At 44.0% G+C, this 14729-nt stretch overlaps 1 protein-coding gene across 1 annotated transcript in view; it reads right to left on the reverse strand.

The window, feature by feature from the left end:
* Window positions 1-4555: 4555 nt before the first annotated feature.
* LOC137500487 (thyrotropin-releasing hormone receptor-like) overlaps window positions 4556-14729 on the reverse strand; it is a 66903-nt gene continuing 56729 nt past the window's right edge. The window contains exon 3 of the mRNA XM_068227387.1: window positions 4556-4832. Coding sequence (XP_068083488.1) covers window positions 4556-4832 — 277 coding nt within the window. The remainder of the gene's footprint in view (window positions 4833-14729) is intronic.

Below are 14729 nucleotides of genomic sequence, written 5' to 3' on the forward strand. Positions count from 1 at the left end.
TCCCATTTCATCAGCATCAACAGCCTCTTCATGTTCCAGAACCAAATTATCTACATCTTTACCTTGATACAAATGTTGGATATGCTCCTGCCATCTTTCTGCTTTGCCTTCTTTCCCTAGTAGTGGCTTTCCATCTGAGCTCTTAATATTCATACACCTATATTTCCTGTCTCCAAATGTTTCCTTGATTTTCCTGTATGCAGCACCTACCTTTCCCAGTACCATACAGCCTTCGACATCCTTGCACTTCTCCTTCAGCCATTCTTTCTTAGCTACCTTGCACTTTCTATCCACTTGATTCTTTAATCGCCTGCATTCTTTTCTGCCCTCTTCATTTCTAGCATTCTTGTATTTTCGTCGTTCATCAATCAGGTCTAGTATCTCCTGAGTTATCCACTGATTCTTAGTTGATCTTTTCTTCCTTCCTAACATTTCTTCAGCAGCCCTACTGACTTCATTTTTCATGACTATCCACTCTTCCTCTATTGTGCTTCCTTCAGCCTTTTCATTTAGACCTTGTGCAACATGTTCCTTGCAACAATCCCTCACACTCTTTCCTTTCAACTTGTCTAGATCCCATCTTTTTGCATTCTTTCCTTTCTTCAATTTCTTCAACTTCATATGGCATTTCATGACCAACAAGTTGTGGTCAGAGTCCACGTCTGCTCCTGGAAAATTTTGCAATCCAGCACCTGGTTTCTGAATCTCTGCCTAATCATAATGAAGTCTATTTGATACCTTCCAGTGTCTCCAGGTCTCGTCCACGTATACAGCCGTCGTTTGTGGTGTTTGAACCAAGTATTGGCAAGGACTAAATTATGATCAGTGCAGAATTCGACCAGCTGACTTCCTTTTTCGTTCATTTGTCCCAATCCAAGTTCTCCTACGGTACTATCTTCTCTTCCTTGGCCTACCACTGCATTCCAGTCTCCCATCACAATTATATTCTCGTCACCTTTTACATATTTTATTAAATCTATCTCTTCATATATTCTTTCGATTTCTTCATCATCCGCTGAACTAGTAGGCATATAGACCTGCACTATTGTGGTGGGCATTGGTTTGGTGTCTATCTTGATGACAATCATTATTTTACTATGCTGGCCGTAGTAGCTTACCCGCTGCCCTATTTTCTTATTCATTATTAAACCAACTCCTGCATTTCCCCTGTTTGATTTTGTGTTGATTATTCGGTAGTCGCCTGACCAAAAATCTTGTTCTTCCTGCCAACGTACTTCACTTATACCAACTACATCTAACTTTAGCCTATCCATCTCCCTTTTCAGATTCTCTAACCTACCACAACGATTCAAACTTCTAACATCCCACGCTCCGACTCGCAGAATGTCAGTATCCATCTTCCTGATGATCGCCCCCTCTCGTATAGTCCCCACCCGGAGATCCGAATGGGGGACTAGTTTACCTCCGGAATATTTTACCCGGGAGGAAGCCATCATCAGTACATCATTCATACAGAGAGAGCTGCATGTCCTCGGGGGGTTGTTACGGCTGTAGTTTCCCGTTGCTTTCAGCCGTGTAGCAGTATCAACACAGCTTAGACATGTTGAGTATTATTACAAGGCCGTATCAGTCAATCATCTAGACTGCCGCCCTTGCAACTACCGAAAGGCTGCTACCCCCCTTTCGATGAACCATTCGTTAGTCTGGTCTCTCAACAGATACCCGTCCGATATGTTTGCACCTACGGCTCGGCTATCTGCATCATTGCGACACGCAAGCCTCCCCACCGCGGCAAGGTCACATGGTTCGCAGAGAAGGATAGTGGTACTACTAGCAAGTAAAGGCGACCCATGGTGTTCCCCGCGAGATGGTACTAATCAAAAGTAGTTTCATGGTTCTAAGGCAATCATCCCTGCTCCTTCTTCTTCTTCTTCTTCTTCTTATTCGCCATGTGCCATGTCCTCGCAGAACGTTGGCGATCAGTAGCATGATCTGTTGTTTGTTCATTCCTGTTCTGAACAGAGTAAGCGTTGTCACTCCAAACCACTGGCTCAAGTTGCCGAGCCATGATGTTCTATTTCTCCTCGGACCACTTTTTCCATTAATTTTCCCTTGGAGTATTACTTGCAGAATGTGGTATTTACAGTTCCGCATCATATGACCAAAGTATTCTAACTTCCTTCTATTGATGGTAGTGAGAATTTCTGGTTCTTTGTTCATACGGTCCAAAACGTCTATATTGGTCATTTTAGCTGTCCAAGGTATCTTCAGCATCCTTCGGTACGTCCACATTTCAAATGCTTGCAACTTCTTGCACATGGTCTCAGTGTCCATGCCTCAACGCCGTATAACAGAATGCTGAAAACGTAGCACCGGATTAGTCGTGTCCGTCGTGAAATATAAAAATTTGGCAAGCCGTGACCTTTCCAAGTCTCTGAAAAGAAATTCTGACCTGCTCAGTTCTGCATCGGATCTCGTGAGTAAGGTCCCAGTCATCACTGATGTGACATCCTAGGTATTTAAATGTTGTCATTCTCGCGATCTGTTCCTTTGCTGCTGTGAGATTGCCTCGAATGCCATCGTCTTTCCTACTTATAACCATCCACTTGGTCTTCTTTATATTAAGCCTCAAGCCCATTGCGCTGCTGACTTCAGTGACAGCATTAAGTAGTTCCTGTGGATCCTGGAGAGTGTTTGCAAGTAGCACAGTGTCATCGGCGTACCTGATGTTATTTATGATGAAAACATTAACCAGAACTCCTTGAGCCTTTCCGTAAAGAGCATCTCGAAAAATATTTTCTGAATGGATGTTGAAAAGCATGGGGAAAATAGTGCAGCCTTGGCGAACTCCTTTCATAATTGAGACTTCTTCCGAGACACGACCATAAACTCTTATGCCAGCACACTGGTTCCAGTAGAGATTACCAATAATACGAATGTCCCGTCCATCAAGACCTAATTTTCGAAGAATGTTCATAAGTTTATCGTGGCGGACGGTATCGAAGGCCTTTTCGTAATCGATGAAACAAGCAAAAACATGAACATTGACATCTCGGCACCGTTGGACTAATGCCTGCAGGCTGAATAATGCCTCTCTAGTACCAAAACCATGTTTGAAGCCAAACTGTGAGGTTCCGATATTCTCCTCACATTTATGATAATTTCTCTCATGCAAGACTTTTGGGAATACTTTCAGAACGTGGCTCATCAAACTAATTGTTCTATAATCAATGCAGAATTTTACAGTGGCTCTCTTAGGCAATATTACGAAAGTCGATTTGAGCCAGTCTCGAGGAATGGTTCCACTGCGTTTAATATTGTTGAATAGGTCAACTAATAATGAAAAGGGATTTTTCTTTCTGAAGCAGTTTCAGTATCTCAGCATACATCTCATCAGGGCGTGGAGCCTTCCCATTCTTCGCTGTTCTTATGGCATTTTCTGCTTCTGAACGTGTGATATCCACACCATCGTCTTCCCAAGCACCATGATCCACATTTCTGCGATCGAAGAAGAGATTTTGTACATATTCCATCCGTTCCTTCAGTTTCTCTTCTGTGCTCGCTAAGATGTCACCATTCTTATTAAGGAGGACTCCACTACCCTTTCTTGTAATGTGCACCGGTTGCTTGTTTCCCTTTCTTGTACATGTTGAAAAAAACCATGTTTTGATTTCATTAATTCTATTTCGTTGCATTCCTCAGAGAGTTGTTGTTCTTTCGCATTCCTTATTCTTTGTCGTATTAAATTTTGCAAACTTTTGTACTTTACAGGATCTTTGTTTTTAAAAGACATTCTCTGGTCCATCAGCTTCAGGATTTTTTTTGTCATCCACGGCTTGTTTTCCCTTCTAACAGCATCCATTCTACTTGACTTACGTCCCTTGGTCGCCCCTTTTAGTCGCCTCTCACGACAGGCAGGGGATACCGTGCGTGTAATCATCTGCGTCCCCCACCCACAGGGGGGGTAAATATTAATTTAGCCCATTCTATAAGTTTGCTGTTCATTAATCAACTGCTAATTAATTATCTACTTTATTATTATTATTAGACTATTTTTCAACCTAACATCGTCACCGTTACATTGGCAACAGAACGTCACAGAGCTTACAGTGTTTACACCTCTACTCCTTTAACACTGCATTGAGAAAAGTGAACGCATGTAAACCTTATCTCTTACTTTACGGCATCATAATACGCAGTAAAGAAAAGTATAGTTCGTAATGTGCATATTTCAGGTTATTTGAGAAAGCAAAGCGCAATGAACTAAAATTTAACAAAATTTTGTACCAGATACACTTAACTACACTTTGTATAAGGTAGAACAAAAATACTGACAATTTAAGTGCGCGTATCTGTCTTGGAAGGTTTTATTGTAATAAAAAGTACATGAAAGCATCTTCATCAAATAAAGAAGACATTAACAGAGGGCATTTTAATCTGTCTTATTATAAAGTTTAAAAGATGAGGCACTTCCTTCATGATAGGAAATCAGGATGTACAGGGTAAATTATGTATTAAATCATTCCGAGTATTTGAGACGGTATTTTATTCACAATGTTCATAAATTTTAACATTACAAGTATTTCATGAATATTTATAACTCTGTTTGTCCATAACTGTCCTCTTGAACTGGTTCTTTGAACGAGGATATATTCATATCATTACTGCTCCCAGGGTCAGTTTTTAAATCGGGTTCTTCAGGTGTTGATTTCTTAAGTGATTTTCTGAGGCTCGAAAATATTCCTGAAGTAGTGGAAGCAGTGACACTGCCCGAATTGCCAATAGCTGCAGTACGAGGACATCTGAGCAACTTGTGGAAGGCGCGACGGAACTTTCCGGACATCACGTTGTACAGAATCGGCTTGATGGCACTGAAACGAAAATACAAAAGCACTGAATTTACTTTTACAGCATTATACATTATACAATGTAAATTAATTTATAGTTTTGCTCATAATATGTCAGAATTATTTTAACCTGTAAAACTTGTCAATAACTTGTGGAAGATACATTCAAAGTTCTATGGTTTGAATTTTAACCTAGCAATACCAATGACAAATACAGGCTGAAACAAAAAGAAGCAGGAACTTATAAATGAGCTAAATTGCACTACGATATGAATGTTGATGTTGCTATTCAAATAAAAGGATAAAAGCATTATTCTTTCATACTTTATTTCGAGCTGAATCGAGAGTGCATTACTTTTTCATGACAAAACGACACAGGCTGCTAGAAAGGAAATTGACCCTCTTGCTCCATTCAGTGATTTATGGGTAGAACATATCAAGAATTGTAAGGCATATTATATTACACACCAGGTGCCTATTGCACTATTGATGAGCAGCACTTAGCATTCCGTGGCAAGTGTTCATTTAGGATGTATATACCTAACAAGCCCGCGAAATATGATGGTGGTGATGATGATGATGTCATCGGCCCCTAATAGTACGAAATGAAATACAAAAAGTTCAAAATCATCCACTGACTAAAATAAAAAATAAAAAAGTCATGAAGAATGAATGGATGGACATGAACAAAAAACACAAGAAACAAGCTATCAAAAAACAGTGGATTCGACTCAAAAAAGAGCCTAAAATAGTATTACTGACCAAGGGACCACTTATAAAGCACAACCCTGAATTTAGGATGCTTGATGTCTAAAGGGGTCCAAAATCCATGTCTAGGATCCCTCAGAATGGTACATGTCGCGAGTAAAGTAGAACCATGGTATATGTCATGTTGGGGTACTAATCAAAAGTAGCGAAGACTCACGGTGTTCCACACAAGATGGTACTACTACAAGTATTGCACTTCGTATAGGGAACGCAGACCTAAGGTGTTCCTCGCACAATGGCGCCACCCATAGCCAGGGCAAAAAGATAAGATTCCCCACGGAGGTGTACTAACAACAGGGACTCGCACTATCCCGTGGTGTTTCCCACATACTGGGTACGAATCACAGGCAACGCACACCCACGGTTCCGCTCATATAGCGGTACAACTCAAAAGCAACGCCCAGACCCGCGGTGTTGCACACATGGGTACGACTCATGGGTACTGGAAAACCCATACTGATTCACCCCCTGTTGCTGCTAAACACAAACCTATTTCGTACGTAATACAGTGGTACAACTCGCAAGTAAAGGCGACTCATGGTGTTCATGATGATGATGCTTGTTGTTTAAAGGGTCCTAACATCGAAGGTCATCGGCCCCTAATGAAACGAGATGGACGACATAATATGTGGCAGTTAAAATTTTAAAACATATCCACCGACCACCGACTAGAGTTTAAAACAAGATGAAAAATGAGTATGAGATTAAAACAATCAGTGGATCTAATTCGCTATGCCTTATTTTGGAATATAATAAGAGAAAATATAGGAGACAAAGGAATAAGTATTGTCTGGTAGTTCAAATGTAAATACATAATTTACGTTAGACGTTAAAATAACACATTAAAATGCGCAACACAAACTAAAATTAAGTCAGTAGAATAAAAGCGCAATTGACACAAATACACTAGCACAAAGCACATTACACACGATAAAACAGACCACTATCCCTCACAAAGCGGATGACGAGCAGTCAGCAGACCTCGTCATCACGCAGGATAAGGGAGATGGTACTCGGGAGGTTAAGATTACGGCGAAGATCGACCAGGTCCGTACACTCCGTAAGGATATGTACCACGTTACGATGGTCACCGCAGGTACATACCGGAGGAGGTTCTCCTTTCTAAAGATGCGAGTGAGTCACGACACCATGGCCGATCCGAAGGCGACATAATACCACGGCTTCCCTCCGCGAAGCCCGAAGGGAAGTCTTCCATACCTTCGTTGTTCCTTTTATTGCTCTCAGCTTATTGGGAAGTGGAATGGCCTGCCACTCCATCTCTCAATGCGACATAACTAGATGTCGCAGCTGGGAGCGAATATCACTTGCTGGAACCTTGAAAGGCAACGGGGGCAGTATAACTGCGTCCTTGGCAGCCTGATCTGCTAACACGTTTCCCTCTATGCCCATATGGCTTGGGAGCCACAGAAACGTGATTCTGGTGCCGGCATACAAACACCCAGCCAGCAGGTCCTGAATCCGCTGCACCAGAGGGTGCCGAGGGAAACAGGTATCAATAGACTGAAGCGAACTCAAGGAGTCAGTACACACAAGAATGTGTCGGCGCTCATTGTACAGTGCGTACCGCAGAGCTGCAGAAATAGCATAGAGCTCTGCTGTGTACACACAACAGGTTTCCGAGAGAGCAAAAACAAACGTATCATTGTCGACAACGATCGCACAGCCCACCTTCGTATCTATTGTGTTTTTCCTCCGCGCCTACAATCTCCGCAGCCCGCCCGATACATGGATGTTTCCACAGACCACGAGGCAGCCTGCAGTGCACTGACGTGATCGTTGGTGACGTCAGCCAGCGCTATAAAAGGAGCAACGTTTCTCACATCTCCAGGACTCCTACCGTGTCCAACGACCAGACTACACCGCAAGTCAGACACGGAGGTACCCTCTTAAAAATGTTTCATGAACAGGTCGACTGATTCCTGGTCGTGAGATTTCACCTCTGGACATTGCCTCATTCATCCTGCATCCCGTAGCCATGTCGATCACCCATCAAAGTATTTTGCTACTCACTGAAGTCCTCTACAGTGTTCCGACTCCATTCATAGCATTCTGCTTTATATGAACATTATACGCATGTTCCTTGCAAGTTATACACCTCCTGTTAGCATTCTGCTAATACGAACACTCTCTACAAGTTCCACTTGTTATTATACATGACCGACAGTTTCCGACTATCAAGAACATTCTCTCATTTGAACAGACTGTCTCATCAATACAAGATTGAATATATATAGGAATCTCAAATGTAAATATTACTCAGGCCCTCAGCCTACTACCTTATATTAACATCAAACGTGTGCAACTCAACAAGCTTCAAGAAAAGTTTCATTCTATTTCATGTATATATTGTATAAATGTCTTGAAGCAATAAACTTTTATGTTGTGCCTTGTATACCAAGTTTCTTATATACAACCCAACAATATTGGCGACGAGGAAATCTTCGTAGTCGGTCTCGCCAAGAAAATTGGCGACTGGAAAACGTTATTAGTGTGTATCGTCAAGAATATTGGCGACGAGAGCAACTTGATGATGATGATGCTTGTTGTTTAAAGGGGCCTAACAGCGAAGGTCATCGGCCCCTAATGGAACGTGATCCTCCCAGTGTACGCCCCGTTCGAACTGAGGACATCAAGCCAACCTTTCACGGCGCACGCAGCACCCATTCTCCACTGCCTTCTAGCTGCGCGCTCTCTTTCTCTCTTACTTCCAGGCGATCGTTGCAAGTCACGCTTCCAGCTGGTCCCCCTACACGCTGTCTCGTAAGTTGTGCTCACTGTCTCATCTGTCAACCTGGCTAGTACCGAGCAATTGACGGCTATATTACAGGCTTTACAGCAACAACAATAGCAATTCATACAACAGCAGCAGTCCGGATTGCTTACAGCCATACAGGCTCTCTCTTCCTCCGCACCAAACACCACCGTTCCTCCATTTTCTGCCTTCGACCCAGTGAAAGAAGAATGGTCAGTATATTTAGCTCGACTTCAACAGCATTTTATCTACCACGCCATTACGGATGAGAAGCGCCAACGAGCTCTTTTTCTCAGTTCTTTAGGAAATACTACCTGCGAATTACTGCAGAAATTAAGCCCCGAAGAACAGATCTTGGAAGTTCCTTTCGCACAGCTCCTAGCTCGCATAAATGCACATTATGCTAAAGATCCTCACATCGTTGCAGCTCGCTACAAGTTATTTCAATGTAGAATGAACCGCACCAGACTCGCACAGAATGGATTGCGGAACTACGTGGTCTCGCCAAGCATTGCAAATTTATTTGTTCTAAGGATGGTTGTAACACGCCCTACTCTGATTCACTCATTCGGGGTATGGTTATTCTCCATACTCCCCAAGACAAAATTCGTTTCGACGCTGTCAAGAGTAGTAACCCTTCTTTGGAAGAAGTCCAGCGTCTTGCCACAGTCTATGAGGTGACTACCAAGACTGCAGGTGAAATAGCTACCAAACATTAAGTCACTCACGTATCTCATACGGCCCGCCAGCATTCTGCTCCTTCGAACCGCCAGGTCGGCTCGCTCCCTGCCAAGCGTTCGCGACAAGTTCACCCGCACTCTTCTACGAAGAAAGCTATTCAGAAGACACGCATTTCTCAGAAAACTCCTCAGCTCCTACCTTCCTGCAGAGGATGTTTTAAGCATCACGACCACCGTGACCGCCGTTTCTTCAAGTCCACTTGTGATCGCTGTCATAAAGTAGGACACATCAAGACTGTCTGTCAAAGTACGTCCCGCCCTGCCAGTACTCATCCTCCGAAGAAACCTCTTCATACGACACGACAGGACATGGAAGTTGATCAAATCAACCTCATTCTTCCTACAAGAAATTCTCGTAAGATCATCATTCCGATCGTTTACCCAGATCACTCTACTGATTTTCAGTTAGATACTGGTTCGCCTGTCTCCATCATCAATCTGGCTACATATCACAACTTAGGTTCGCCACCTTTCTCTCCTGCTGATGTCCAACTTGTTACTTTTAACAAGAAGAAAATTGATATTAAGGGACAAATGACTATTCCAGCAAGATATAAAGATATTCACAAGGTCGTCACCTTACTAGTGGTCAGTAACTACACTGCATATAATATCCTAGGCATGGATCTCTTCAATTTATTCGGTTTTCAAATACATGACAACGTCAATGTAGTCTCCGCCTTACAACCCACCTCTGGTGTCACCGATCTCCTAGAGCGATCTCCAGAAGTCTTCGACTCTACCTTAGGCACAGCCAAAGACTACACAGCTCATATACAACTGAAATCAGGAACCAAGCCTCGCTTTTTCAAAGCACGTCCAGTCCCACTTTCACTTCAAGATCCAGTTACTCAAGAATTACAGAGATGGATAGCAGACGATATAGTAGTTCCCGTCACTTCCAGTAAATGGGCTACTCCACTCGTCGTAGTTAAAAAGCTAATGGCAATATCCGCATTTGTGGTGATTTTCGCTCTACAATCAACTCACAGATTGAAACCGATGTTTTACCGATTTCCCGTCCTGAAGACTTATTTCGCCGTTTAGCCGGTGGACAGTTCTTCTCTAAAAGTGGATCACAAAGAAGCTTATATCCAGCTACTTTTAGACGAAGAATCCAAGCAGTGCCTCACAATGAATACCTCTCTTGGACTTCTACAGCTCCAGCGCCTACCTTTCGGTCTGTCTTACTCCGCTGCGCTTTTCCAGCGCTATTTAGCACAGCTTACCGCCCCCATTCCTGGTTGGCCGGGCTGAGTGGCTCAGACGGTTAAGGCGTTGGCCCTCTAACCCCAACTTGGCAAGATCGATCCTGGCTCAGTCTGGTGGTATTTCAAGGTGCTCAAATACGACAGCCTCGTGTCGGTAGATTTACTGGCACGAAAAGAACTCTTGCGGGACTAAATTTCGGCACCTGGGCGTCTCCGAAGACCGTAAAAGTAGTTAGCGGAACGTAAAGCAAAAGCATAATTATTTATCATTCCTGGTTGTGCTAATTACCTTGATGACATTCTTGTGACCGGCAAAGATCATCAAGAACACCTGCGTAACCTGGGCCTCCTCCTCATCAAATTGAAAGAAAATGGCCTACGTGCTAATCTCACTAAGTGAACATTTTTTCAACCTAAAGTTCCCTACTTAGGTCATATCCTTGATAAGAATGGCATTCGACCTAGCGAACGGAACGTCTCTGCCATTGTCAACATGCCCGCACCGCAGAACATCAAACAGCTCCAATCCTTCATAGGAAAATCGAACTATTACTATTAAAATCGCCCAATAAGAGGAAGAGAGGTGGAAACTGATCTATAAGATCTGCGACATCAGTTATGTTAAGATGCTGGCCTGGTGGAAAATAATCATTACACACTGTTGCTATGACAGGCAGCGGAACGCGAAGAGATACAGACTCAAGCGGGGTTCTTAATGGAACCCCTTCGCTGTAGGTATCAGAACGTACAAAAATGCCAACACCACCGGAAGCCCGGTGAGCATAGTATCGTTCTGTAGAGTATAGTCTGAAATTTCTCAAGACCGTACGATGACCAGATCTGAAGTTGGTCTCGTGAATACAGACTATACTCGCTGCGGACTCACTAATGAGCTGACGTAAGTCAGCAAGATGCCTGTCATAACCGTTACAATTCCAATGTAACAGTGCCATAGTGTGGACGACATAAGGAGTGTTAGGTTTTAAGCGACAAAATGCTCGCAAGCCTAAACACTATCATCATCTACATCCGTAGATGTAGAGGACAGCGCGACATCCATCCCGTCATCAACAGGAGGCGGGGATGCCGCCCAGAACTTCGACGCTCTTCGGGGGCGAGTAGGTCCCGTACGAGGAGAGCGCGCAGGTTTGGGGGCAGGAGTACCTCCTGGCGCAGACTCATACCCCCAGATGGCGGGCATTACTTCTCCTTCGAGATTAGACGGGCGGGAAGATGGTCTACCAGCCCTGGTCGACGATGCCACCTCCACCGGCTGGGGCACGGCTTTCGCCAACCCCTTAAGGAGGGGACACTTAGCCTTCCCCTCTTGCTCTGCCGGCTGGGAATTGCCAGCCGCCACAGACTGCTGGTTGGTCGAAGGTGGGGTGGACCCCCCTACGAGCTTTGACTCCTTGCGACGTTGCTGGGAGCAGCAACAGTCGGCTTGGGCGCAGCGATCAGCACAGGTGACGATGTTGAAAATGGCGAACCTGGAATACTCTGAGCTATCCTGTTATCGTCGTGTATACGGGCAGGTGTATTCGTGGAATTAAACTTACGGCGCGCTTCCTGGTAGGAAAGACCATCCAGGGTCTTGATCTTCTCGATCTTCTTCTCACTCAGGTATGTCGGACAGTTCCGATACCGAGGAAAATGAAAACCGAGCAGTTAGTGCACTTGTACGGAGTTATGCACTCCTCCGCGCTGTGAGCTACTCCCCCAAATGGATCGCATACAGACGGATTCGAACAGCGAGATACCATATGTCCGAATCGCTGGCATTGATAGCATCGCATAGGAGGCGGGTAGTACGGCCTCACATCGCAACGATAAGTTGTTACCTTGACTTTCTCTGGTAACACTGACAACTTGAAAGAGACAATGAAGGCACCAGTGGCAACGTCTTCACCGTTGACCTTGCGCGTAATGCGCCGACGTGTGCCACGCCACGGTTCTTCATGTCTTCCATCAACTCGTCGTCAGTGTTCAAAATAAGGTCGCGGTGAAAGACTCCGCGAACCAGATTCAGGGACTTATGCTCCTCCACTTTGACGGCGATTTCGCCAATGTGGTCGCACTTAAGCAAATGATCAGCTTGCAGTGCTGTACGAGTCTTCATTAGCGAACAACCGTTGCGCATTTTCTTGAGGTACTCAAGTTCGCCGTAGACGCCTTTGACGTGTCTACTAAAATGGGTCGATTCACCAGCTTAAAATCATGCCCATCGTTTCTGGTTGCGACTAGAGACCTAGGGCAGCTGGATCCCATTCCTTCACGCTGCGCATGTTCTCAGGGAGTTGAACCTCTCAGGAAAGCAAACGTTAAAGGCTTAGGTGGGGGACCACCTTGAGAGAGCCGACTTCGTTTGGAAGCCATGCCCGAAGGCTTCCTCCCTGAATGCCACCTACTCCGATCAGGCGTCTCTGTAGCCGAACCAAGCAGCCAAGGCAATACCCACCTGGTCATAGCAGGTACTGCCAGGAGTCCGATGTTAGACGATACCTAATACGGGATGACTGAGGCAATGAGCACTAGGACTCCCTTCCTCCAGTCACCCGCTATAGCATGTACCCCATAGCGTGTACAGGGCACTTTAAATAGAGAAAAAATTAAAAAGTATTTAATAATAACATGTCCTTCTAGCATTCGGCTGTGCGGGGACCTGTGTTGTCAGGTGGATACTACTGCCAAGGTATATGGCGCTCCCACCCGCAAGAGTCCTGGGTGGTTCATTGCTGGCTTTTGGGCGTACTCGCACACGTATGAGGCCCATCTCCGAGCAGCACGCACATCAAAATTTGTAAATTGCCTACATCTGACCCTCGGGAAGTAATAAAAAATAAGGAGGGGACCATGGCCGTATGACCCTTTAAGTCGCCTTCTACAACAGGCAAGGATTACCTGTGAATGTATTCAACCCCTACCATCCACAGGATTTCCAACACATTATACCAAACCGAAATCCATATTCGCGCCTAAGTTGCCCCTTTTAGTCGACTCATACGACAGGCAGGGGTACCGCAGTTGTATTCTTCATGTGCGTCCCCCACTCGCATGGGGTAGTATGTTTGGTCTGCGAGAGGTATTTTTATTTCTCTCAATTCCGCCGGCAAGCCGGTTAGGACCCCCCTATCCGCGACCTGGGACGCGCCACGTGGAAGTATCACTTCTCTTCCTGCTACGCCAGCGTAGTAGGTCATGGCCCGCGAAATATAGGCTTAAGATAGTTATGATGTGCAATACTTCAAAGGGGCATATGATCAATGCTATACCAAATGCTGGAGGATAAGTGGATACTGGAGGCAAACCTGAAGCAACTTTATTTTTTGAAGTTTCCTGAAACCATTTGTGGCAGTAATCGTAATATCACAGTAGATGACTGGTTTTCGTCAGTTCCCTTGTTCAATGACATGCTCCAAGAGCATAAGCTGACGATGGTGGGGACATTGAAGAAAAATGAGCCACATATCGCACAGGAGATTCTTCAGACCAAACGACGTAAACCAAGATCGACTACATTTGTTTTCTCCAAGGTACTCACATTACTTTCTTATGTGCCAAATAGAAATAGGAATGTACTTCTGCCTTCAAATATGCATCAGGGTCGTTGCATGATTAAAGACTAAAAAAACTGTCAGAGGGCATCCAATTCTATAATATTGCACTATAAAGCGGGAGTTGATATTCTAGATCAAATGCTTGCAACATACACCTGCAGTCTAAAAACAAGGCGATGGCCACTTTGCCTATTTTATGGTATTTTGAACAATGCATGTATGAATGCCTATATCATCTACAGAGGTAATACTCTTTCTGCAAACCACAACGCAAAACCAAGTGTGAAATTCGTTTTTACATTCGCAGAAGAGCTAATGTGACGCTGGATGTTGCAACGGCTGGAAATACCATTACTCCGCAGAGGAATACGGCTTTCCATCGCTGAGCAACTGGGAGTTGAATTTTGATCTCAGGCAGCTGTAGATATTCGGAAGCTGGAAGATGCAACTTCCGTCCAAGATCTAAAGACACAAAAATAACAATTGTCTGCGAGGAATGTAAGGTGTTTGTGTGCAGAAACCATATAGTGGTGATGTGTCCAAACTGTGCTAAGTAAAATCACAAAAAGTGCGAAAAAAATTTGAAAGGATTTCGAAACTTTGAAAAAATTGTTAACATCTTTTTTTCTGTACCTTTTTATCGATTGTAGTACTTTTCTGATTTGAAAATGGGTGATAATGTATTCAAAGGGATCTATTTCTTCTGTTTTGAGCATTTTTTAAATAAATTTTTAATCATAATTGTAACCGTCCAGGCTTCTCCAGCCCTACTAATTTAATATAACATCATTTTACGCGATATCATTTGATATATAGTTTATCCGCCATCGGCAATTATTTGTAATAACGTATTTATTCAACGTCAAACACTT

Source organism: Anabrus simplex, chromosome 4, assembly GCF_040414725.1.
Source record: "Anabrus simplex isolate iqAnaSimp1 chromosome 4, ASM4041472v1, whole genome shotgun sequence".
NCBI lineage: Eukaryota > Metazoa > Arthropoda > Insecta > Orthoptera > Tettigoniidae > Anabrus > Anabrus simplex.